This window comes from Phallusia mammillata, chromosome 2 (genome assembly GCF_965637545.1).
Source record: "Phallusia mammillata chromosome 2, kaPhaMamm4.hap1.1, whole genome shotgun sequence".
Classification (NCBI taxonomy): domain Eukaryota; kingdom Metazoa; phylum Chordata; class Ascidiacea; order Phlebobranchia; family Ascidiidae; genus Phallusia; species Phallusia mammillata.
In genome coordinates, this window is record NC_137253.1 from 7846333 (window position 1) to 7870032 (window position 23700).

The window sequence follows — 23700 nt, forward strand, 5'->3', positions numbered from 1 at the left end:
AACGTTAAAACACACTTTCTTACTTGTTACAGTATGCTTGCACTATGGTATTGAGTACAAGATTAAAAAATAACGTTAAAAAAGACCTGTGAATCAATTCCAACCAATACTAAATTAGTAACATAACTTTCATTGGTATAGCTGCAACGCGAAACTTAAAAATGCCTACCGATTTTACAATAAGTGTTCCAGTCAATTTGAAATCCTTCGGCTTGACAAGCTTTAGCAAATGACGCAAGATTTCCTTCAATTGCGTAGTTCTTTCCCTGATTCATGCAAGCGTCGAATCGACAGTCCTATAAATATATTGTATACCTCTTTTAAAGCATAATTTGTTTTTGTTGGTAAAAAATCTAATAATCTGCTAGCAATTAGGTTGCCACTGCTATATGCTTGTGTTAGGTACAAACATTCTTGAAAAATGCGCATAAAATCATTTCAACGAAATATAAAACATATAACTGTATTTACGTAACGAACCAATCAAGTCAGATTTTAAAAAAAGGTAAAATTGAAACGATGTGCGTTGATTTATACCAAACTGTGCGCAAAATCAAATATTATTAGGTTAGAAATACCAAGCAATAGTTTACAATAATAAAAACGAGCAATAATTTTGTAAAAAGTCTGTAACCTTATTCAAATAGTATTACAAATGCAAGGGAATAGTCTAATTAAAATATAGAAACAAGGAATAATTTTGTAAAAAAAGTCCGTACCTTATTCAAATAGAATCGAAACTCAATTAATATTTTGCCTTAATCATTTGACAACTTACCCCAATATAAGATGTTGGGTCGATAATTTTCTGGCATGGACCGAAAATCGAGTTAGGATCACTCATGACGTCACAACCACAAATTCCGGCAGTGAATCCGTCAGTGTCGCATGGAGGCAGTGGCTCACCGGTTACACAACTGCGACCAAAATATTCGTAACTTGTAGGTAACAGTAATTTACACAAAAAGAATACATATGAATTGAACTAAGTTTTAAGCTTCTGGAAAATGTGAGATGATAGATTACGTTTTAGGCGCAATTAATAATCTTTTTGGTGTCTGTATAATCTTAACAGTGGGCTGTCTATAAGAAACATGAAAGTTTAAATAAAAACAACACAAAATGAGAAACAAATACAAGATGGAAAACTGCTAAACAATGGTTTACTTGTTAATAGTACTTAGATCCTCATCACATTTGTTAGCTTACGTGTAATCCCAGATAAAATGTTTATTTTCACTTTGCTTGTAAAATTCACTCACTTTAAAGGACTTCCAGTCAAAGCAAGTTCCTTTCCTCGTTCTGCATCAGTTAATCCACCAAGATCATCACTTGGGTCACCATTGAAATTTCCCACCAAACCTATCATACACATTGAATCAAAGCTTAAACTAAAAACCAGTGGACACCTATACTTATTTCATAACAATCATATTTTCAAGCCACATTATTTTTATTTAATTGTTTAATTGCACTTGAAAATTGAATAAAGAAACGCTGATTAATTTTCTTGTTTTGAAAAATCACAAATGACCAAGAAGGGATTAGATCCCATAGCTATGCATTATAGGCACTTAACCATCTTAAAAAATTCCCTAGCTTTTGCCTGCAATGCAGTGTGTAACTAGTTCATATTTTATGTATGTATTGTCCAACTTACCATCTGTACATCCATGGTACTGAGAGGGGAGATGGATTTGAAATAAGAAAACTCCGTCGTACTCCAATGTCGCTCCGTTCTTGTGGGTGATTTTCACTGACAAACCAGAATTTCTGATTCGCACTTTTCCGTCACTGCTAACGTAGGGAAGACTCACTACAGCCTCGTTGACCTAAAAACGAAATTGCAACTTCTAACGATCCTACAACGTGATTTGACGAAAAACAAATCTAACAGAAAAGTCGTAGCGAGTGCATTTAGTCAACTATTGCTAATGATACGGTTTACATACTACATAACTATATTCGCATAGCAACTTGTAACAATGTTAGCATTGAAATGTGTTTACAATAAAAATGATCATTTGAAAATCCCATAAATCTCGTAACAGTTCCAATCTTTTCCCAAGCTAAAAGACTTGTTTATCTTTGTTTTTGATTTTATAAACATTTTATAAACACTTATTTTACAAACATAATACAAATAGCTTACAGGAGATAGAAGTCTACAAAAAACGTTTTTACAAAAAAAACAGCTTATCTCAACACAGACAAGAGCGTTGAAGTCTAGAAAACTGGAACTTACCAAAACTTCTTCATCTCTCCTAATCTGTATAGTAAGCGACGATCCAACCTCAACAACCGCCCTTGCGACGTAGTAAGGTGAAACATGATTGTGAGGGTCGTTGATAATCTGAGAAAAACACACGTAAAATGCAGTCCATCCCAAGGCACACCTCATAAAGCCTCACATACATTTTTCTACTGTAGAAAAAACTGTAATAAATATTGCTAATACTCTAATAACATCTCAATTGAGGTAGATTTTTTGGCTAAATCGACTATTATAATTCATTTGTCGCATCACACAAGAGTGTAACTGTTTTTAATTTGGTAACAAACATGACTTTCTACAATATAAAACAGTGTGGCCCAACTTTTTTTTTGTGGGTCATTAAAAGTCGTTAACTTACTCCGCGGGCCAAGGTCTGAAATTTTGCAGGTAAAACTGTTTTCTGGCACAAACCTTAGGGTGACTATACACCATTTTTAATCAATAGATAATTTTATTTCGTATCTTTTATAGTTATGTACCAAGTAGCGTCCGTTAAAAACATTCAGTTTAAAAAAAATAAAAAATGAATAAAAAAAAGTTAAAAACATTCAGTTTCTACTCTGGCGCAAAAATGCCCGAGCGGTTTGTTGACGCAGAACCCTTTATTACATAACAATGCCTTGTTATACGTCACAATAGGATATTTTGCAGCATGTTGTGTTGTTTAACTATCACATTTTAACACATTGAAAACAAAATTTATAGTTGTCATTAAAACGTTGGTCTTTCGCGGCCCAACAAAATTATCTCGCGGGCCACAATTGGCCCGCGGGCCTGCAGTTTGACCACGCTGATATAAAAGATAAATGGGAATCTTTCGAGAACCTAGAACTGTTTCGGAAGTCTGTTTATTACGTAACAACTTACCGTGACCGATAAACTGTCCACGTCACTGCAGTTGACCTTGAGCAAAGGATAGGAGCAAGAACCGACGAAATCAATCTGTCTTCCGTCCAGCGTTTGGTAATGAAAGTCTCCTTTTGATCCACACACAGCTTTTTGGTTCGCATCTGCACATACAAAACTCAGTAAAAATCATGCTTCCAATGCTCAATGAATGTTTACATCCTAGACGCATGTGCTGGAACAGTATGAACAATTGGGATTCAGAGACAAATAAATGCAAAAAAACATGAAACAATTTTCCTTCCACAATTTTTTTAAGAGTTTTCTGCAGTTTGGGTGGTAATATTAGTAACCTAAAAAACATGTTTATACACTCTAATCGATTTCATTTTTTTTTAATTAAATCTATATTCACCTGTTGCGTCGCACAGATTTTCAGCAACTGTTCTCGCCAACTCTTCCAAGTCATCGAAATCATCCACAAGCTGAGCGAACTTCTCACTCGGCTCTGACGCGATCTCCACGAGTTCGCTCTCCTTTATGACGTCACCAACGCCAACAGCCATCACGGTGGCGTGTTCGCGAAGCAAAGCGGCCGCATTGCTCACATCATTAAGCGACGGGCCGTCTGCAACTAGCACCACAACCGCCGGCGCGTCGTGCCGCTTCCCCGACTGCGCTGATTGGACCATAAGGTCACGTGACACGGTGGCGAGAGCCAATCCAGTGTTAGTGCCGCCGCCGGGGTAGGGAATGTTGCTTATAGCGTTGAAAAGGTTGAGTTTCGAGTCGTATGCGTCGAAGCCCCAGAGGATTTGAGCCTTTCGACTATATCTCACCACGGCGACCTGAACCGCTGCTGCGCTGACGTCATAGTTGTCGATGACGTCAATGATGAACTGTTTGACGAGTGGGAATCTTGCCGCACCGATAGACGAGCTGGTGTCGATGACGAAGACAATGTCGGCAATCATCGCGTTTTTACATTGAACTGAATAAAAAATATTTGCCAGTCAATGAACTGTAATGCGTTTATATAAGCTTAAAACAGGAGAAAAGAAATAGTAGCTGTTTACAAAATTTCATCAAAATCTATTTACCTTGTTGCAAACTGGGTCCAACTGTTGTCGAATCTGTAAATCAAACATTTAAAAAAATACACTTGTAATTGTGTGTTTTACATTTATACACGACAGAACTATTTACGGAAAAAAATACCACAACCCGTTTGTCAAGAACAAATGCCGGACAGATGAACAAGAGGACTTACAATCCGGACCAGGGACGCACTGCGAGAGACCGCTCTCTCGTTCCTCACAAATTAATCCGTCTTTGCAGGGTTCATCTTCGCACTCGTACTGGTTCGGAGCAACACATTTGCACTTTTGGTGGCAGCCGTGGGTGATCTTGGTAAAACCTACAACGCAAGTGTAAGGATTGTCAATATTAACAGAGTTATCATTGTGTTGAATAAATAAACAAAAAAAACTGAACATTATGTCAGTTTGTTATTTAATCCAATTTAAAATTCCAACACAAATTTTATCATTGCAAAAAAATCTGCAAAAACTATTGTCTTTTGTCACTTGAAAAACAATTAGTTGATACATGTAAGAAACAACGATAAATATTAGAATTAAGTTTTATGAGATTCGAGGACCTTGAGTGACGTAGGCTCCGTCATCGAGCAAACATCCGCAAAGTTCCGGTTGAATGCATCTGTCGCCATCTCGCAGAAAACCGAATTCACACGCACAACCAGCCACATGAGGCAGACCAGAGCAACTAAAATTGGGATTTGAAATGTAACACATTAAGCACCTTAAACATATTGTGTTTCATAAACGTGGTAGTTAACAGCAGCAAAACATGGCCAGTTTGGTGTTACTAGTAAGTATTTGTAGGCCTACAAATCGTATATTTGATAAACGTAGAAAAACAATATATTTTCAGCTTTTAGTTAACAATTCCAATCTTTTTATGAATTGGTACCATTATTGTGGTATTTTACAGACGTAACCAGTAACTTTACGCACTGTGTAAAGGTGAACTAATGCAATTAGAGTTCGTGTATTAAAGCAATACACCGGTGGTTCCCAACATTTATGGACGAATTTCTCACTAAACAATTCAAATCAATTTTATTCCATCCAAATATACTACATAGTAGATGCTAAACCATACAAAGAACATTTGAAGTTTGCCATTTTTTCAACTTCACAGGTTTTATTTCCAGATCTCAAGTGTCTATTTACCAACCAAATCCAAAATGTTAAGTAAATTCCTCCCCTCAAGTTCGGTTAGGAACCACTGCAAAATACTTAGAGATTTCACACTTACTGGTCAGAGGCATACGGGTTTTGACAGGTATCTGGACACGCGGTGGCGCAACCATCAAAGCGACTGTTTGGAGGGCAAGTGAAGGTTACATTTGTTTTTGCAACCCAGTCACATTCGAGTTTTTTGGCCTTCTGGCATTCATCAGCGTAATCTTTAATAATCTGTTGAAGGCATTTTACACTTTATGTTATGAAACCTTGCAACCGAAAATGTCTAAGACAAGATGTAGTGTTTACAAAAAAGTTTAAATTGAGTTCAGTTATCATAAACATGATTTAGCCGCTAAAAATTCTTTATAAATTTCAATTTAAGGTTAATTTAAGTTTTCTGCCAAAATTTTATAATTTAAATTAAATTTCTAAAAAATCTTCAAAGATTTTAAAATTTGAACCGTCAATGCACCTAAGAATTGGATCAAAACCCTTTTAACACTGCACAAAACAAAACTGTATTACACTCTACAAATAACTACAAAGTGATTGCAAATCTCAAAGGCCTATAAGTGCAAAACTTCTGACCTCTGCTAGCAACGTAGTGTCTCCTCCACTTCCGCATACGTCAGTCACGCAGTTTCCCACGACCATATTCGGGTGAATGTGATCATGACAACCGGCCATGGGTCCCTCGGCCTCGGCTAAAACTCCGCAGAAATTTGAACCCGAACTAGATTTAGAAATTCAAACATTACCCGCTATTGTTAAGCCAAAAACATCAACTCATTCATACAAGCATTACATATACATAGGCCTGTTATCAAATAAAGGTTTTTAAATTTCCAAATAATCAAATAATTCAATAGTTAGAATACCTGAGACGTAGGGCCCGGAACCGTTAGTAAATAAGGATCATTGAAATTACTAAACGAAAATTGTGAGCCCTTAAGTAATCAAATGTTTTTTTTTGTTTTAAATAGTAAATTAGTAGAGATGAAGTTGGCAGAACCATATGTACTTCCACATGTATTTTTTCACTTTATTTCAACAGTTTTTTCTTGGATACTTGCTGAATTGAATTGTTATCTATTAATTAAATTGTGATCTATTTCGATCACTTGCTTAAATACATGAAAATGTCACAAATTTGTTCAATTAAATTGATTTTGCACTACATCAAGGTTTACTGCATTGGAAAAAAATAAATGCTTATTTGAAATTGTGGAAAAATTTATTTGATAAACTTTCAAATAATTAGAAATTTTAAATGACCTAATTTAGGGCTACGCTTTTTCAATACACAAGTTTTAACTCACTAGAGGTCGCGACTCCCTGATGGACAATCGTTTTTCGGTTGTGGGATTGAATTCAGACAGGAACCTTCCTGATAGGTCGGCGCGAATAGACTCGAATCAGTCGTAACTGAGCCGTCCAGAGCTTTCAAGTCGTCGCCAGTTACTCCGTTAAAATTTCCGCACAGGCAATCCATCTGTGAAATAATGGTTTGTTAAAATTGTTTCTACTGGCCAAAGTTAAAAAAAACACTTTACTGGTCAAAATATCACAAATATATAAAAAAATGCTAAAAATGCAACCGCTGGAATATTCATACAAAAAGTGGATTTTAAACATTAAATAGGTCGTTGGTATTATATTTAGCATCTATTTACAACATAATTACTTTATAAACAAAGAAAAAATCTTGTTTTTTAAAACTTACCTTTCCCTTGTAACTTGCAGGAACTATCACCATCACTTTTCCGCGTCTGTATTGAACTTTGACCCCGTTCAACTTCATCACCAGGGTTACGTATTCGGATTCTGTCTTGACGTCAAACTGGCGACTCGTGAATGACGTCACGAGCTCGTAATTTACCTTAACAAGAACATCAAGTAATTGTATAGGCTATTGCTGCCAGGCATAATATCAAGTTAATAGAGTTCTTCTGGCAAATGTAATTTCAAAAAAATACATTTGCCAGAAAAGCTCTATAACCTTGATCAAATAATTGCATCAAATCTAATTTGGAGCAAAAAGTTTGATAGACGAAAAATATAAAAATACCTCAATTTGTCCGTCGTAGTAAAAACTGACAAGCACGGGTTCCTCTCCACCAATCACAACCTCCGCTGACCTCGTGACCGTGCGCGGCGAATAGGAATCCGCCTCTTGAACCACGTGATCAATTGTGACCTTAAACCACCTCGAGTCAAACTGCTCATAGGCGGTAGTGGCAGCAAAACAGTAGCGACATGTTCCGGTGAAGTCGAACTGTTCGTTAGTTGGAGTTTGATCGAACGATGAGTAATATGACTCGCTCCATACTTTGCACGTGCCGTATGCTGAACAAAAGAGGAAAAGTAGATCTTAGAAAAAGTGCTTTAAACTTCTACACACGTTTCTGCAAGACGCATCCAACAAAGCTTTGCACTAACTTATAAATACAATCACCTACTTTAGTATGAAAAAACAGTTGCCTACTTTAGTATGAATTCGGAAAAATGGAACTACATTGCCTTGAAATTACAAAGACTACATCTTTGAAAATTTACCCATTTGCAATCTTGTAAATTAAAAAATTAAAACAGTTTCCAATGTTGTAAAGCTAATAAGATGAAGCTCTTAAGGGTTTAAAGTAAGCTTATTTAATTTATTTTTGATCTAACGCTGATGTTTGTGATATAACGAGGTTTTTACAATTTATCTTTGTGCTTACTTGTTGGCAAGCATCCAAGACTTCCAAACTGGTCCACTTTACATTCCTCTCCAACTCCACAACTGCTTGCTTCACAAAATAGCTGTTCATCCACACATTCACAGATCTCTGTACAACCAGGCTTGTAAAACGAAGCACCGCTCTAAATGAAAGGTTTATGTGTTAGATAAAGTTCAGTACAACTACAGTATGTACGTCCATGGGCACACAATACGCGTAAGTATAGCTTCTAGTGTTCACTATTATGAATGAAACCCACTTGCTTGAACTTTCATACCTTGTAATATTTTCCATCCAAAAGACATCCACAGTCGGAGAGTTTTACGCATTCGCCGCCTGATTTCAGAAACCCGCTGTCACACTGACACCCTGGGTGACAAAGGCAAGTGTCAGTTCTTGTGTCATTAATGAATGGCATATGACATATGACAAAAACTTACCTTCGACACATGGCGATGCGTTAACGCAGGTGTCCGCAGCATTCTTGTTGATGCAAGTATTTTCACACTCACTCACGCAGCTTGTGTAGTGGGAATTCGGCTGACAAACTGGGTCTATGTAAAAAAAAATTAACACGTTAAACGCCAGTCAAACTTTTGGTAAAAAGTGTCAATCATTTGTCAATAAAATAAAATCAATCAAACAGTAAAAAAATCAATTCCAGGAAAACACAATTGAGAAAAAACCTAAAGTTTTTATGTATCTTACACAAATTGCAGAGCTTCCTCCAGTCGCATATTTTCGCTCCCTTCGCTTGACACTGACTGGCGTAAGCGGCCAGATTGGTAAGAAGAGCGTCTTGCTGACCCTGATATGCGCACATATCAAACTGGCAATCCTGTAAAAAAGGTACACCATCACAACTGGTAAGTATTTCAAAATGTTTACAAACTGACCAAGGGTTTACATAATTGTAGTAACTCAAATCCAATCCGATCAAATTTTAACATAAACCGAAAATTGCAGTCCACTTTGTACTGTCAAAAGTATTTCAAACAAACAGGCTAATCTTCGACATTCTGCTTTCGTTTAATTTTACCTCGTTGATAGTGTCATTTAACCAATAATGTACTAGTGGAGTCACATTGTTGGATACAATATTATGCAATGCAAAATCTTACAATAGAAAGAACTACGTTCCAAAAAGAAATACAAGTCCAAGAAGCTTATACAGGGCTATGAAATATTTTACCGCCATGTAAGGTGCAGAGTCAACTAGAGCGTGGCACGGTTTGAAACAGTTCTTTATTTCGTCACAATCGCATTCTCCTGTATCAAAACTGGTAGTGGTTTTTGGACAGGTCTTGGGAACGGGCCCATCTTTACATCTGCACAAGTAAATACAGGTTTAAAGTTTTGGAGTTTGAGATGTGAAAACCTTGGACTTGAATTTACCCCGGACCGCCTCCAGTGGTCTTCCATGAGTTGCCGAAATCGGTTTCGCTTAAACCTTTTGTGTCGTCATCAGCAATTCCGTTCATGTCACCGCATAAACCTGATAAAAATTAATGGTGAAAATAACGGCCTAAGTAAACGCAAAAAGCCGTTATTTTTATCATTAAACTAATAAACAGATCCGTATACAGCGTTCCAAAATAGATTATTACCCATATGTAAACTTATTTTATTAACTTATTCAAATAGAATTAATAAACATGTAGTAAGGAAACAAAAATAATGAACATATGCAACGCATTTCACATATGCAAGTCACATAAGTCAACCTAACAACAACTATACTAAACATGCTGAGAAATATTTAGCCATTTGCCTCAATACCAAAATTATTCGAGCATTAGAATTAAAATCAGTCATGCATAAATAAACACAGGATAAATAAATTTAATTAGAATATAAGTCAACACATAAGTTCCAAATAATTCGGTAAATACAATGAGTTTTGATTTTGGCAGATTTTTGGCAATTCTATTGTGTAAAAAGCATTTATATAACAGTAATTGTCAATGTTATTTTAAAAAGGGTTAGAATATTATTATAAAGCCGTCAGGCAATTAGTTATACAAACAAGAGCGATAGTACGAACAGGAAAAAGCCATTAGCACAGGACGAGATACTGGATAATAACGCAAAGTCATTCAGCTATACAATATCAGCTATACGGAATGTTGTTGTTGGTTTTGTTGTTTTAATTTAATTCGGAAATTTTACCTTCGACGCATTCCCAGTATGTCGGGGGCATGGTGACAAACAAGTTGTACTTTCCGTTGTAGCGAATTTCAACGCAGAATGACGTCACAATGCGGAATTGTGTTCCGCGTGAGACTATACGTAAGTCGGTTGGAATGTGGTGGTACGGTAGTTCAATTGATTCTCCGTTGACCTTTAAGTATGAGATTATATTTTAAGATTACAATTAAACTTACATTTTTTGTCGGTGAGATGTTACAACGATTTGACGTTTAAAACATTATGAAAGATTTGATTTCAAAAACAATTTACAATTTAAGAGCCGTAATGACGTTATGAATGACGTCATGCCATTAAAAAGACAAACCGGAGAGGTCAACCTTTTGTGTGTGTGTGCAAAAGTAACTATATTTCAATTAAACGATGTACAGAAAACCACAGTTAAACCGGATTCGGTTAATCCGGATCTTCGCCTAATCCAGACACCTTTTTGGTCCAAATGGGTCCGGATTAACCGAGGTTTACTGAAGTTTGAATTAAAATACAAACGTGAAATTCGAAATAAAAACTAAAAAAATACTAAGCTTATATTTCACTAATGAGTGTTTTACACTTTAAAACCAAAAACTTTTTTTTAAAATTGACAGTCTTACCGCAAATGTTCCTCCCCTGAAGATTGTGATAGTGAGGTTATGGACGAAAACTGTTCCGCGGAGAAACCACGAAATTCCCGGTTTGCCCAACTCCGAGTTTTCCACCTAAATCGTGAACAGTAAAAAATCTTATCTATAATCTATATTTTCCTAACGAAACGACACTAGTTACAACAATCTGCATTGGAAGCAATTTGCGCACACACAATTGAACACAGCGCATTCAGTTCAGAGAAAGACTTTGTTTGTGTTTCAAAAAAAGACTAAGTTTTTTATACGAGGTGCGTGTTTTGATGAAATATAATTGCATACACGTTAAATCCGGGATAAAAAGAATGCCTGCTGGTTTCTGTAGTTTACCTTCAAAACGTAGTGAGGCCTAAGACAATTGAGCGTTTAATAACAAGTTAAAATTAAAAAAAATGTTTTTATTTTCAAAGTTTGAACCAATAAAATATTATCAATAAAGTTAAGATATTCACTCAGGAACATGAACATACAACACAGAAGGAGATTCCTCTTTGATTTAAGCTAAAAAAGTTACTGTAAAACGCACCTCAATTCTGATGTATTCAACTTTTGAACACGTGACGTTAAGCATGACGTAATTGCAAGTTCCCATGAAGTCGATTTTGGCTCCATCGAATGTGTGGTAGTGGGGATCTCCCTTCGCGGCACATTCAACTTTCCCTTGTTTTTCTGCGATCAACAATAGACAGTTTAGCAAAACATAACATGAATTTAAAGCGTAATGTTTTGGCATTAGAAACCAATACTGGTTTTGGAGGATCCCATGAACTGTTATTAATAAGAGTAATAGAAAGGTAACATTTTAACAACTAACTTTGGCACGTTAGGCTACGAAAATAATATGTGCATTTTATACAGCAAGTCAGCCGTTTTACAGAAACCTACAAAAACCACTTTATGACACATAGACCATTTAAAAACTAACGTTACATTGGCAAGCATTCGAGCCGCTACTTTAACATAAACCCACCACAAAGTCTGCCGAAGAATCCGGACGAACAAATACAAGTAAGACTTCCGTCGTCCTTTTCGACGCAACTTCCGCCGTTTTTGCATGGGTTCGTTGCACAAGCGGAAACTGCAATGAAACGCATAAAATATTACCAATGTAATAGCACAAGACTTTTAATTCATAATTGGTTGTTTTACGGATAGTTCAACTCGACACAACATAGCTTATAACAATAAATTAAATTTCTATTACCTAAGGTTTTAAGTTGACAAGTTACAAGCAAAGCGAAAAAAAAACAAAGAAATTTACAGGTTTATGTTGCTAAGTAAATAGTAACACTCACAATATTGCAGTTTGTAATTATTCTTACCTGTTTGGCATCGATCCCCACTGACACCTTGTGGACACTCGCACTTAAAATCGTTACCACCAAGTGACACACAAGTGCCCGAATTCAGGCAAGGGTCTCCAGCACAACCGTTCAAGTCTACAGAAAAACAGCAACGTTAAACTTTGTTTTTGAACGTATGCAAAATTAAATAATCCAGTTTAAATTATTGAAAATCCAGTTTAAATTATTGAAACAAAAATTTTGAAATCCAAACGGTTTTAAACTCCACTATTTTTTTTCTTCAAAGCTTAAACGTTTTTGGGTGAAATTAATTGTAAAGGTAAACAAACATTTATTTTGTTTGGATCGAAAGGATATAATTAGGTAAACCCTTCAATAGCTTTGTTTAACCGCTGGTTCAGTTTATGGGCCCTTGACCTGAAGCAAGTGCATCTGTACATAAGCAAAATGATTTACCAACGATAAAGTCGACGTTGTGGGGAACAAAAATTGTGATTTGGATAAATCAATTTTCACTTACTGATTTGACAGAAGAAGGAAGCGGTCCGCCTGCAATACTTGGTCCGCCACTGTCCACTAAAAACCATTCCCACGCAGAGTTTTTTAGGAGCAGGCTGGCCAGGTCTCCAGTTATTCCAATCCATCGCTTTACCGTCAACCCAATAAAATTTGCCGTTTTCGTCGGCTTTTGCACCTAAAATAAAACAAAACATAAGTTAGTATTAAAATGGAAGGCTAACCGAGCCAAAAAAAGAAAACTGTTTTCTATGTGAAAAAGTCCATTTAATATAATCAATATACCTATTCTATTTAATATACTTACACTTAAATAAATGATAAATCGTTTTAAAGTTAGAGTTTTAAAAAAAGTTGTTTCCGAAAGACTTACCGAGATGAACTTGTCCCATCAATGCTTTCTGGTTGGGAAAAGCTTTGATTATTGGCAACATGAAATCTATGGCAGCGCGGCTTTTTGGCTGAAATTCAACAACAATTTTTTTTAATACCAATGACTTGTACATCTTGATTGCTGTTGAAGGCTAAAGTGCTTTTGTTGTAATTGGTTCGTTTGAAACGCGCTGCTAATGAGTGCATTGGAAGTTAATGGTTATGTCACTTAGAAGTTAATGGTTTTTAGGCAACGAAAAATACCTAAAGCGTCTGCACAATACCGAATAAAACTTAGATTTGCTAAACACGTATCTAATAACAGTTCTTGGTGAAACCTGGACTGAAAGACAAACCTACCATAGCAAGTCTTGCTCCATCCTTCATGCAAATCCGTATCGCGCCATCGTAGTTTACACCATCCGAATATAGCTTAAAACATCGACTTCCATCTGTGTAACGGGTGTAACCAGTTGGACAGGTCATTTCGTCTATGGAAAACAAATTTATTGATCAGTTAGGCGGTTGAAATTTTTTTATGAATGAAAAATACTCACCTTGACCTGAAGTAACCCCAGCCAAAAGTGCTAGGAAAATCAAGTTTATTAACGCGTCCATAGCCAAACGCATAATAAAATTACTAAAACAATGAAACAAATCATTCAACTTTTGTAAAGTCAAAGTTACTCAAGTTTACAAAAATACAAAAGCCAACCATGGAACCAGAGTTGCAAGTCGGGCCGGGTTTTTTCGGGCCGGGTTCGGGCCGGGTTCGGGCCGGGTTCGGGCCGGGTTCGGGCCGGGTTCGGGCTTAGGTATTTGTGAGAAAACGGGCTTAAAACGGGCCTGACGTTCCGTGTCCGCCGTTTTTTTGAATAAAATCACTTAGCTAATTAACAAGTCTCTGGCCTTGACCTAATGTCCACCCTACTCTAAAACACATAGTTTACGCCATTGTCTCCTATTTTTCATTGTGTTTGTTGTCTTTCTCATTTTTCTTTATCATCCGTTGTTGCAAACACTTCCTTGGATAGACCTGTCAATCAAAATTTCGGGCCTAAACGGGCTGATCAAAAACGTTTCGGGTTCGGGCCGGGCTTCGGGCTTTTATTTTCGGGTTCGGGCCGGGTTCGGTCTGAGATTTTGGGCCCGCTTGCAACTCTGCATGGAACTATTAACGGAAACTATAAAATTCCCGGCATATAAACTGAACGTTTCTATTCGTCTGTTCATGTCATTTTACTGAGCGCACTTACAGAATAAACTATATAGCCTGCACTTCATGAAGAACATTTTCTAAAAACTCACTATTGCTTTGCGTGAGACAACAATATGAAATGCAAGTATCACAAGTTACTTTGCAAACTTTTCCAAATGGGTTCCTTTTTCTAAAAACTTTTGGACACTGGCTACATAATCCAAGCCTTGTAATTGCTACCAATCTTTCCGTGTCTCTAATCGCGACGTGACTGCTAATTAGTACATTACCTAGAGAGGGATTACACTGTGATATATTTCCGGCAATGCACTAAGTTGTTTATTTAAACCTTCGGACAACTTAATCCGGCAGTTATCGTGTGAAAAAGACTGGTATAATTTAACTTTTTGCGACGTAAAAACTGTAAAAAAGTAGATTATTGTAGACATTATGTTTAAAGAATCTTCAGGTATTACTTGTCAAATTATTACACCACAAACTACCTAAGACCCAAACTAGGTAAAACACAAGTAGTCCAACCCATTGTCACGCGATGGAGTCTTATGGAGCCTATCGAACAAAACTTTTGTTCTATCAATCGCGTTAAATCTCTCCGGTTTGTTAAAATCAGGCAATTTATGTGTTTTCCCCTATACCAGCTGTAATATTTTGGACACAAAATGGCTCTATAATGCTCTATCACGTAACAATAGGTTAGACCAGTGCTCTTCAACCGGCGAGCACGGTGCACTAAAATATGCATGGGGTGCACCAGTAAAAAGGTATACAAGGGTACATCACAAACTTTTAATGAACCATTAATACTTGACTTTCTATTAGAAAAAATATGTAGGTTTCAACTTATGTATAAACCAGGTAAACTTTTTCAATGGTTTATCCCTGTGTCTAGTTTGATAGTGTCTGTGTTACATTCGGGTGATGTTAGGATATCGAGTGTTGTTTTTTCGCCGATGTTTCATAGAAAATTCGTGAATATATGCTTGGAGTTAATAGACAAGATGATATGTATAACTATTTTTTATATTGCTTTTGATCTCAGTTTACCTTTTTTAGTAAACAGGGTGCATGAGTTTGTCACAACAACTTTAAGGGTTCACCAAACCAAAAAAGGTTGAAGAGCATTGGGTTAGACAACTTAGAGGCTTACCGCTGTTGTACGTATATGTCTGTATCCATACAGTTGCAACAGAGACCACTAAGCAGTCTTTAGTTGCAATCACATGGCCCACGGTTACGTAACAATTTATTTGCCCAGTGGCGCTTGCCTGCAGAAAGATTGGCTAGGCAAATTTAGTACAAAACTGTTGAACACAAAACCCAAATAGAGGCTGCTTTACAGATTGATACACTACTGCTAAAATGAACAGAAATGTATTGAATTTGGCAGTTTATTAACACAAAAACATAGAAAACAATTGCGGCCAAAGAAATACAAGCAAACATTAACAAGGTAAAAAAGGATACCCAGCATTTTCAAGTCTTCACCGGCATTACAAACTTTGCCGAAATCCCATCTACATTAACAAAAATGAAGACTATTGACTGGATTTTAGTGTTATTGCTGTGCTTTTAGAACAAGTTTTAGTCAGCTCTTCAAGCAATCAGTAGCAAACAGTCAATTCAATCACATATATTAACTATGAACACTTAAGTTCTAAGAAATTTAGCATTACAAAGAGTAGAAGTAACAAGTTCTTTGTATGCTGCTTGGTCCGCCACTGTCCGAAAATACATTTTTATTCGAACAAAAATGTCACAATTATTGAAGACAAACATTCTATAAGCCAGGAGAAAATTTACCACAAAATGTTAACATGTCTGTGGTATATAAGAAAACAAAAGTTTTTACACTCCGTGAGAGATGTATAATGTTTTACATGATTTGACAACAACTATTTTAACCATGTCACTAACAATGAGCAAAGCCAAAGTCCAGACTTGTTTTTGCAAAAGTCCAGGGGGAATTGTTTGTTAAGAAATACGTAACGGTAAATTTTCGTTTAAATGCGACCAATAAGTGTTAGAGAGATAAAAGATTAAGAACTTTTGTTATTAGACACCTCACCGCCAGGCAATGTGTGCGTATTTCCATTTTTACAACTGTCTTCGTTTTCAACGTTTTGATTTTGCAGCGGTTCTTTTTCGGTCAATCTTGCTGCAATGTCGTACCGGCCTCTGCGAAACGACCTCTTCAAGTCTCGTTGTTTGCTTTTTTCGTTTCTCTCATCCACCGTAAGGGCTTCTCCCTTCAGTTCAAGTTTGTTCCACATTGTATAGGAAGAAGATGCAAGATGGTATTTCACATAATCCATACCTTCGTCGTCAGTAATTTTGCCACACAACTAAATAACAGATCACCATGAGCGCAAAGTTGGCTCAATAGCAGAAAATTTACGAAATCCTTGCAGTTTTGCATACGAGTAACAGCATAATTTTCAAGAATTAACCAAGTGGTGATAGGATACTCGAAACCGAGCTTTGTCACAAAAGTTACGATTATGACCGAAATCAGTTGAACCAAAGTCGTAGGCTGGTCCGAAACTTGAGCTGAAACCGATGGTTTTTAATAAAGCCCGTTTTTTTGCCAGACAGTATAATTTATCAATATAAAATTAAAAAACGGGTTCGTTTCATTGAAACTTATGTTCGAACCCGGACCAAACCCGAACCCAACCCGAAGAGCCGGTCCCGACTTTCTATTCTCAACTGAACATGTCAAAACAAACCAAAGACGTAAAATTATCAAATATTTTCTCTTCGGCGAGATACATTTTTAACTTTTCGAACGATAAAAACGACGAAGTTTCATATATAGGGCAAGCGCACAAAAAAATGTTCGGGACGAAACCAGACAAACATAACGCTTTCAATTTTAGCCTAATCCTGTAAAAAAATCCTGCAAAAAATAAGAATTCGAAAAACTCATTTCAGCTTTGCAGAAGTGCACATTGTGCAAAGGAAACATTTAATTTTTGTTTTCGGTTTTGTAGTCAGTTTATTTACTTTAAAAATAAACATTCTCACCGACTTCACAACCCTGCCCCAATAGGCAAGGTTTAGATCGTTACATCACATGTTAGTGTCATCATCAAAAGACGAGCATGCTAATCGTATATTATGATAAAAAATACTTAATCAAGTTTACCTCGGAAATCATATGCTGAAGTAGAGCTGCTTTCGACGAATAATCGGTCATATTGTGGGTCATTGCGGCAGCGGTCGAAGTCAATGCACGCTGGTCCCATCGCCACTGGATGTCGCTGTCGTCATACTCGCTGTCGACAAGTGATAGGCGCCTGGGGTCGGCCGACGACAGATCAACGCCTCGAGGGCAATTCTCAACGTCGAGTAACTCAGAGATAAAAGATTTTGGAACTACTCCGAGCCCGATGAGACGCAAAGCAGACATCATTAAGCGGATCTAACATGTAAATAGAAATCAGTTTAAGTATAGGAAACCGAAACACAAGTTAAACCAATCGGAAAAAAAGAGTGTTTGAAAGCTAACTTGCGCTAAGATTCAGATTATCGAGAACCAAATAATCAACTTCTATGTCACGGTCGAACCACGTATACCGCCTGTTTACTACGATTATCTGCTTTATGTTAAACAAATTATTTGCACCGTACAACGAACCAATGTGCAAATTTTTAATGTGCCCGAACATTTGAGTACATTGAAAACGATTATGAGTAACATTGAATGTACGATCATATTGGGTGCACTGCAAACGTGCTTGCAGTTGGAGGGATAAATTTAGGCAAGAAATAGCCATAAGGTTACATTACCTGCCTGTGTACAAACGATTTTCCTTTGATCGTGGCCACACAAACATCATTGGACGAATCAAAGGGTGACTTGTGCAGGGGTTCGATTTCTATGGCGAGTATTTCGCGAATTGCGTGTTTCATCGCGATTTCAGCTGAAAAGTGATAAAGCTTAGTTTAAAAGGTAAAGTTTAATTCATTTTTATCCTTGGTGGGCGGGCAAAATATGAATGGGTTATGCTTACAATGAGTCAGCCGTCGAGTTGCCTGTTCTTATTCCGTTTAATCAATCCCTATTTGATTTTTTGGGACTTGGTTATACGACAATGTAGTTTAATTTATCGTGTTCCATTGAGTTGGAGCAATATCACTCAAGTTTCTTGCTCAGGAAAACATCAGTAACTGAGACAGGATTAAAACCAACATCCTTGGTTTAATTAAACACGAGGCAGTTGCGCTAAACACTCCGGCAATTTTAGTGACATAATTGTACAACAATCAATGTTTGACATGAATTGTTAATGCAAATGGAGATTTGATTTATAAACGCTATAGGCCGAGACAAACAAAGTGAGAATCATTAAACGCTTTCTCCCTAAAATAGGCATGTTTCGTGATGAAAACCTCCGTAAAAAAGGTCCAAAGCTAGCATATATAAAACTGGGGGAAAACGGCGACTTGATATTGTTACGCAATATAACTATGACGTCATAATCACACAAGAGCGACAAGCACTTTTTGAAAACACCGACCTTCAAATCATTTGTTTCAAACCCAACAATTTTTACGTAAGGACAATTTGCTAGTGTTTGATACAATGCAAATTCAAGCAAGAAATCAGTTAGAATAGGAAAGCTGAGGATTCCATACGGCAAGCTCCCGCGGAGTGTCGGTTTCAAATTTCATTTAACAACGGAACCATCCCCCAATTTTACTACGCATTCGACCGACCTGTTTTCTTGCCAAAATTTCGGAAGTCGTGAACTCCGACGAACTGTTGAGCAGCTTCGTTCATTAAATCGACATCTAATGAACCACGAGTGAATAAATAGCGATAAGTTCGGGATCTGTAAATAAGGAGAAAACAATATGTAACCTATTGCTGCCAGGCATAATATCAAGTTTATAGAGCTCTTCTGGTAAATGTATTTTTATTCCGACGTTTCGAAGTACTAACCAGGTCGTCTTCATCAGGGTAAATAACACTGAATGCGACTAGTACAGTGCACGATAAACAAAGGAAAAAAGAATGGAACGCAAGCACGTCACAACGCAACGAAAACAAGGATAAAACAAGCAACATGAAAAGTGCACAATGCCCTGAAGTCTCAACGGGTGATACTAAACAACGCCGCATGATATACTGTATGTTTCCGCATGGTATACTGCATAGTATACAACACGGTGCGTGGAATGTAAGTATAGAAGCACCAACAAGGGTAAATGCGACCAGATTCTGGTGTTATTCAATTGTAAACCTTCACGCCAACCTCAATAATCCGAAAAGCTTTAACCGTCAGCATTTGAAAAAGTCCACAAAATTATAATTTTTGCATAAAATGTGTTTATGTTCATTGAAACTGCAAACCAAGTGTTAACATGTGGTATTTAGTACTATTGCTTCTTAACCACTGGGTCGCATTCCAAAAATCAGTCGCTATTAGGTTTGGTTGAATTGTGGTATTTCAGTAGTTCACGTGGCCGTAATGACTAAGTACCGATTTCATTGCATATATATTCGTCAGGCATTTGTGTCTTAAAATTTTTGAAGCAAGTGTCTGTTACTGGTTGACGAGTTGGCCATTGATATTGTAATACTTCTGGCTTTTATTATTCACACTTCTCATTTAGGTCGATTAGGGTTGCGTTACTTACTTGCAATGGTGTCTGGCATTAAATGTTCGTGATACGGGAGCCCATGCTACTACTCGAATGTCCAGTGGAAGGGCTTGGTTAAGAAGCTGCACATACGGGATTTCACCTGCGTCCAATGATGTGTCTGCGTTTCTAAGTGTTAAAAACAGATCAATTCCAAAACATAGCATGTAAAAACTATAATTGTTGTTGTATGGTATGGGTTAGACCAGCTATGATTTGAGCAAGCAATTGTCATACCCTCAAAGCTAAAATAGATGCGATTCTGGAATTTTAGGATGTTCCAAGCTGTTTTATACAGATTGCGGTTCTTGAAGTACACAGTAACTACTGTATAAATTCCAATTTACAAGATTTCAAAAATGCCACTCTTAATCAAAAATCTACATACTTGTGTTTTTTCATGCTTTCAATTTTTAAACCCATATTTATTCACAACGTATTCAATTTTTTTTAGTGATCATAATTTTCTGCATATTTCGACTCAACATACTTTAATTCATACATAGATATATATTAATTAAAAACACTTGGGCAAGCAAAATACATTTTGCAACCCAATGAAAAATGGTCAAAAAATGACAATTTTATTATTTTTTCAAGACCACTTACGAAAATCCATCTTCAAAATAAACCATGTTTTTGTCCTCTATTTTGCCTCCAATTTTGTCAGCATCATCACCATACTGAAGTCGTCTCCAGACCCCGAACCTAAGCAAATAGTAAAAAGTCACACAACAAAGCTTGGCCCGTTTTGAACCAAAAGGGTTTTTGGATGTGTATTTATAGCATGTTACATTTGTAAATGTCAGCGAAAGTGAAATGAGGACTTTACAGTGCCATTTAACACTCCAATCTTAACAAATTAGGGTGAGGTATTCTGCACATTTTCACAAACTTTTATAAAAAAAGACACAAACAGACTCATGCAGGAATTAGAGTAAATAGCTTATTCATGTAACCAATAGCTTAAATCAGTGGTTCTCAAACTCTTTCGACAAATTCCTCCATCAAAACATTTTTATTCCTCCGTTAAATACTACACAGTAGATGCTAGACCATACAAAGATTATTGCAAAAATTGGGGCCTTTTATCAACTTCACAGATTATATTTCTAGTGTTTAATGTCTATTTATAACATGTAAAAATAAAAATAAATTCCTCCCCAAAAAGTTATAAAATTTCTTCCCGATTGAGAACCACTGGCATACATGTTATTTGTAAAACCATGATTAGGTTTCAAAAATTTAATTTTATTTCAAGTCACCCTTTTTCCACTTGACTTCGAAGGTTGACAGTGATGACCTGTGATAAGGCACTAACATCCCGATCAGTACGGCCACATCTTTCCATCTGATGATATTTGTCAGTGCGAAAGATCAATTGTTGTCTTAACAAGGCTTCCAGAAATACACGTTCTATTACGTTTGCTGATGGCTCTGTTGTGTCGCAAAAAAGTAAAATACTAAACTTTGTATATTAGTGTTTCTTGACCAAATGTATGTGAGGTATTAGATATTTAAATATGCTTTCAACACAATGGTTTTTTTGCTTTTTTAAAGTTTTTTAATTCAGAAAATGGTTAAACTGAGTCTGAGATTGAAAACGGTTTAAGAAACAACAATGCATGTGTACAGTCGCAAAATTTAAAAACCAAAAGCCGTATTCTGTATTATGAAAGCCTGAAAAATGTGTTTCAAAAGAGAGTGTAAAACTCAGTAGAATTTAAAAGTTTTTTAGAATTTAACTCTAATAAATCAAATGTAGTTGTAGCAATACAAATGGCCTTTGTGGAAATCAAAACAATTCAGACAGGAAGATGTTTGTAAAATGATAAAATGAAGCTTTTAATTTCACACGTTAACAAATATCCCATATTTTTAATCGCAGAGCAGAACATGTTGACTGAGATATTCCAACAAAAATCAAAATCATAATAGGACCAAAAAACAGGGAGTGAAAAGGTGAAAAAACAAACAAACCAGATTTTTGATGACTTTCAGTGTTCCATGCATAAGCTGTGTAATGCCATCCTAAATATACAACACGAAAGGCAATTTTTCGAAAGCTATTAGTCCGATTTCGATTAAGCTCATCATGAGATGGATGTGCAATCCTCACCTAATACAGAAAAAAAACAATGCTACAAGTAGTACAATATCACATGAACACAATGAAAGAATATGAATACTGTGAACAGTAAGTACAGGTTTTCTGCATGTGTGTATAACAGGGGTGGGCAACCTTTGTTACAGTATGGCCAATTATAAATGTCAAAAACAAATGTCTTTCCAATAATTTAATATAAACAGCATTTACAGTCCATCAATTTAAAATAAGATCCAATTTTCTTGTGGTTTTATTTTTGCTTTCACCTCTCATGGCTTGACCTTCTAATGCAGGCATAGCCCTTTATGCAAATATGATAAACAGCTCCAGACCCCACAAAACACAACATGTCTATTCACTTAAAACCAGTAAGTACCTAAAAATCAGAATTTCTGAAACCAGACGTTTAAAAAAATGATACATCCCATTTTTGGCGAAATAAATATGTGCACATTCGTACTATAATGCCAAATGAATCACATAACACTTTTTTTAAAATTTCTTACACTGTACCTTGTCACGGCCATCAAAATTGGTGCTATCAAACATTCCATAGTATTGGTCAACCAACCGCTGAAGAGTAAGTACCCTAAACAATCAATTTTGAGATTATGGATAATAAACAGTTCCAAGCAATTTTTTATTTCAAGATTTCCCTAGGCTACTTTCAAGCATGAACTTATGTATATTTTCAGTAATTTCCTCAATTTATCCTTATTTGTCATGAACAGAATTTTAAACAATTTAGATTAGTTATAATTTGTATACTAAATCCAAAATAGTAGCCTATTATCATTTGGGAAATGTTATTGTCAGTTGCATTACATTATTCCAGTCAAAGGCATGAACTTATGGGCTTGGCAAAATTAAGTCACATTTTACCTAAATTGTCTGCACTTAACATATTACTTAGGAACAAACATTATCATAAAAATTAAAATGGTAAACACACCTTCCAACCAGTGATTCATGACTACAATTCTGCAAAAACTCAACATCATAATTGTACTTGTTTGTCTTGCGTCTAACTTTTTCGAATAACCCCTTATTATAGGTGACATCATTGCACAAAACACGAACTGGAACCTCATTCAGTAAATTGACCAGTTTTACAGATGTTGCAATTTGTTTAAACATTTTCTAAGAAAGATAAAACTTGAAAACTGAAATGATTTTTAAAATCACATTATTGGTTTGAAAAATGGAGAAAAGTATCTTGAGAGTTTTAATATTATTGGCAGATATGCATACAATGATTAACAAAACTTATTAGACAACAATTTACTTGTACTTATGATTTTAACAGTGCTAAAATCAGATTATACAGTGCTCCAAAATGGCGCTGTTAAATCATCATTCTTTAGCACTTTATCTTTACATGACATATTACTCTTTTAAACCATTCAAAAAGTCTGCTTTATCGCAAAACCTTTTAAACTATTTTCATACAATTGACCAGACAATTTTTCTTACAAAGGGACAAATGATTGTTATCATTTCCCATTTCTTACAAATGATCGTTATTTTCTATATCTATGCAAATAAATGAGTTATGCTATTAACCAGATTTCTAAACAAAAACACTTTTATGACA

The 23700-nt window shown here is 36.1% G+C and overlaps 2 protein-coding genes across 6 annotated transcripts in view; both read right to left on the minus strand.

Moving 5' to 3' along the window:
* LOC145212103 (uncharacterized) overlaps positions 1 to 13768 on the minus strand; it is a 73920-nt gene extending 60152 nt beyond the window's left edge. For all 5 annotated transcript variants that reach the window (XM_080080126.1, XM_080080129.1, XM_080080128.1 and 2 more), the window contains exons 1-30: positions 13692 to 13768; positions 13495 to 13625; positions 13136 to 13223; positions 12767 to 12940; positions 12265 to 12381; positions 11913 to 12020; positions 11469 to 11611; positions 10913 to 11017; positions 10281 to 10452; positions 9507 to 9606; positions 9304 to 9439; positions 8820 to 8949; positions 8552 to 8665; positions 8389 to 8480; positions 8112 to 8253; positions 7460 to 7737; positions 7115 to 7270; positions 6711 to 6883; positions 5980 to 6124; positions 5462 to 5622; positions 4782 to 4906; positions 4392 to 4538; positions 4222 to 4254; positions 3537 to 4112; positions 3143 to 3285; positions 2246 to 2353; positions 1661 to 1832; positions 1263 to 1362; positions 779 to 917; positions 170 to 296 (exon numbers count right to left, since the gene is read on the minus strand). In XM_080080126.1, the coding sequence (XP_079936252.1) occupies positions 170 to 296; positions 779 to 917; positions 1263 to 1362; positions 1661 to 1832; positions 2246 to 2353; positions 3143 to 3285; positions 3537 to 4112; positions 4222 to 4254; positions 4392 to 4538; positions 4782 to 4906; positions 5462 to 5622; positions 5980 to 6124; positions 6711 to 6883; positions 7115 to 7270; positions 7460 to 7737; positions 8112 to 8253; positions 8389 to 8480; positions 8552 to 8665; positions 8820 to 8949; positions 9304 to 9439; positions 9507 to 9606; positions 10281 to 10452; positions 10913 to 11017; positions 11469 to 11611; positions 11913 to 12020; positions 12265 to 12381; positions 12767 to 12940; positions 13136 to 13223; positions 13495 to 13625; positions 13692 to 13764 (4408 nt within the window). In that variant the 5' untranslated portion in view covers positions 13765 to 13768. The remainder of the gene's footprint in view (positions 1 to 169; positions 297 to 778; positions 918 to 1262; positions 1363 to 1660; positions 1833 to 2245; positions 2354 to 3142; positions 3286 to 3536; positions 4113 to 4221; positions 4255 to 4391; positions 4539 to 4781; positions 4907 to 5461; positions 5623 to 5979; positions 6125 to 6710; positions 6884 to 7114; positions 7271 to 7459; positions 7738 to 8111; positions 8254 to 8388; positions 8481 to 8551; positions 8666 to 8819; positions 8950 to 9303; positions 9440 to 9506; positions 9607 to 10280; positions 10453 to 10912; positions 11018 to 11468; positions 11612 to 11912; positions 12021 to 12264; positions 12382 to 12766; positions 12941 to 13135; positions 13224 to 13494; positions 13626 to 13691) is intronic.
* A 1959-nt stretch (positions 13769 to 15727) lies between these two features.
* LOC145214651 (putative tRNA pseudouridine synthase tag-124) lies at positions 15728 to 23274 on the minus strand. Its single transcript, XM_080083219.1, has 10 exons — positions 23059 to 23274; positions 22620 to 22695; positions 21980 to 22118; positions 21265 to 21436; positions 20609 to 20707; positions 19997 to 20128; positions 19073 to 19188; positions 18143 to 18276; positions 17499 to 17774; positions 15728 to 16695 (listed from the first exon to the last, which is right to left on the minus strand). Exons 1-10 carry the CDS (start codon positions 23241 to 23243, stop codon positions 16390 to 16392), a joined length of 1635 nt encoding a protein of 544 aa, XP_079939345.1. The 5' UTR covers positions 23244 to 23274; the 3' UTR covers positions 15728 to 16389.
* Positions 23275 to 23700: the final 426 nt, after the last annotated feature.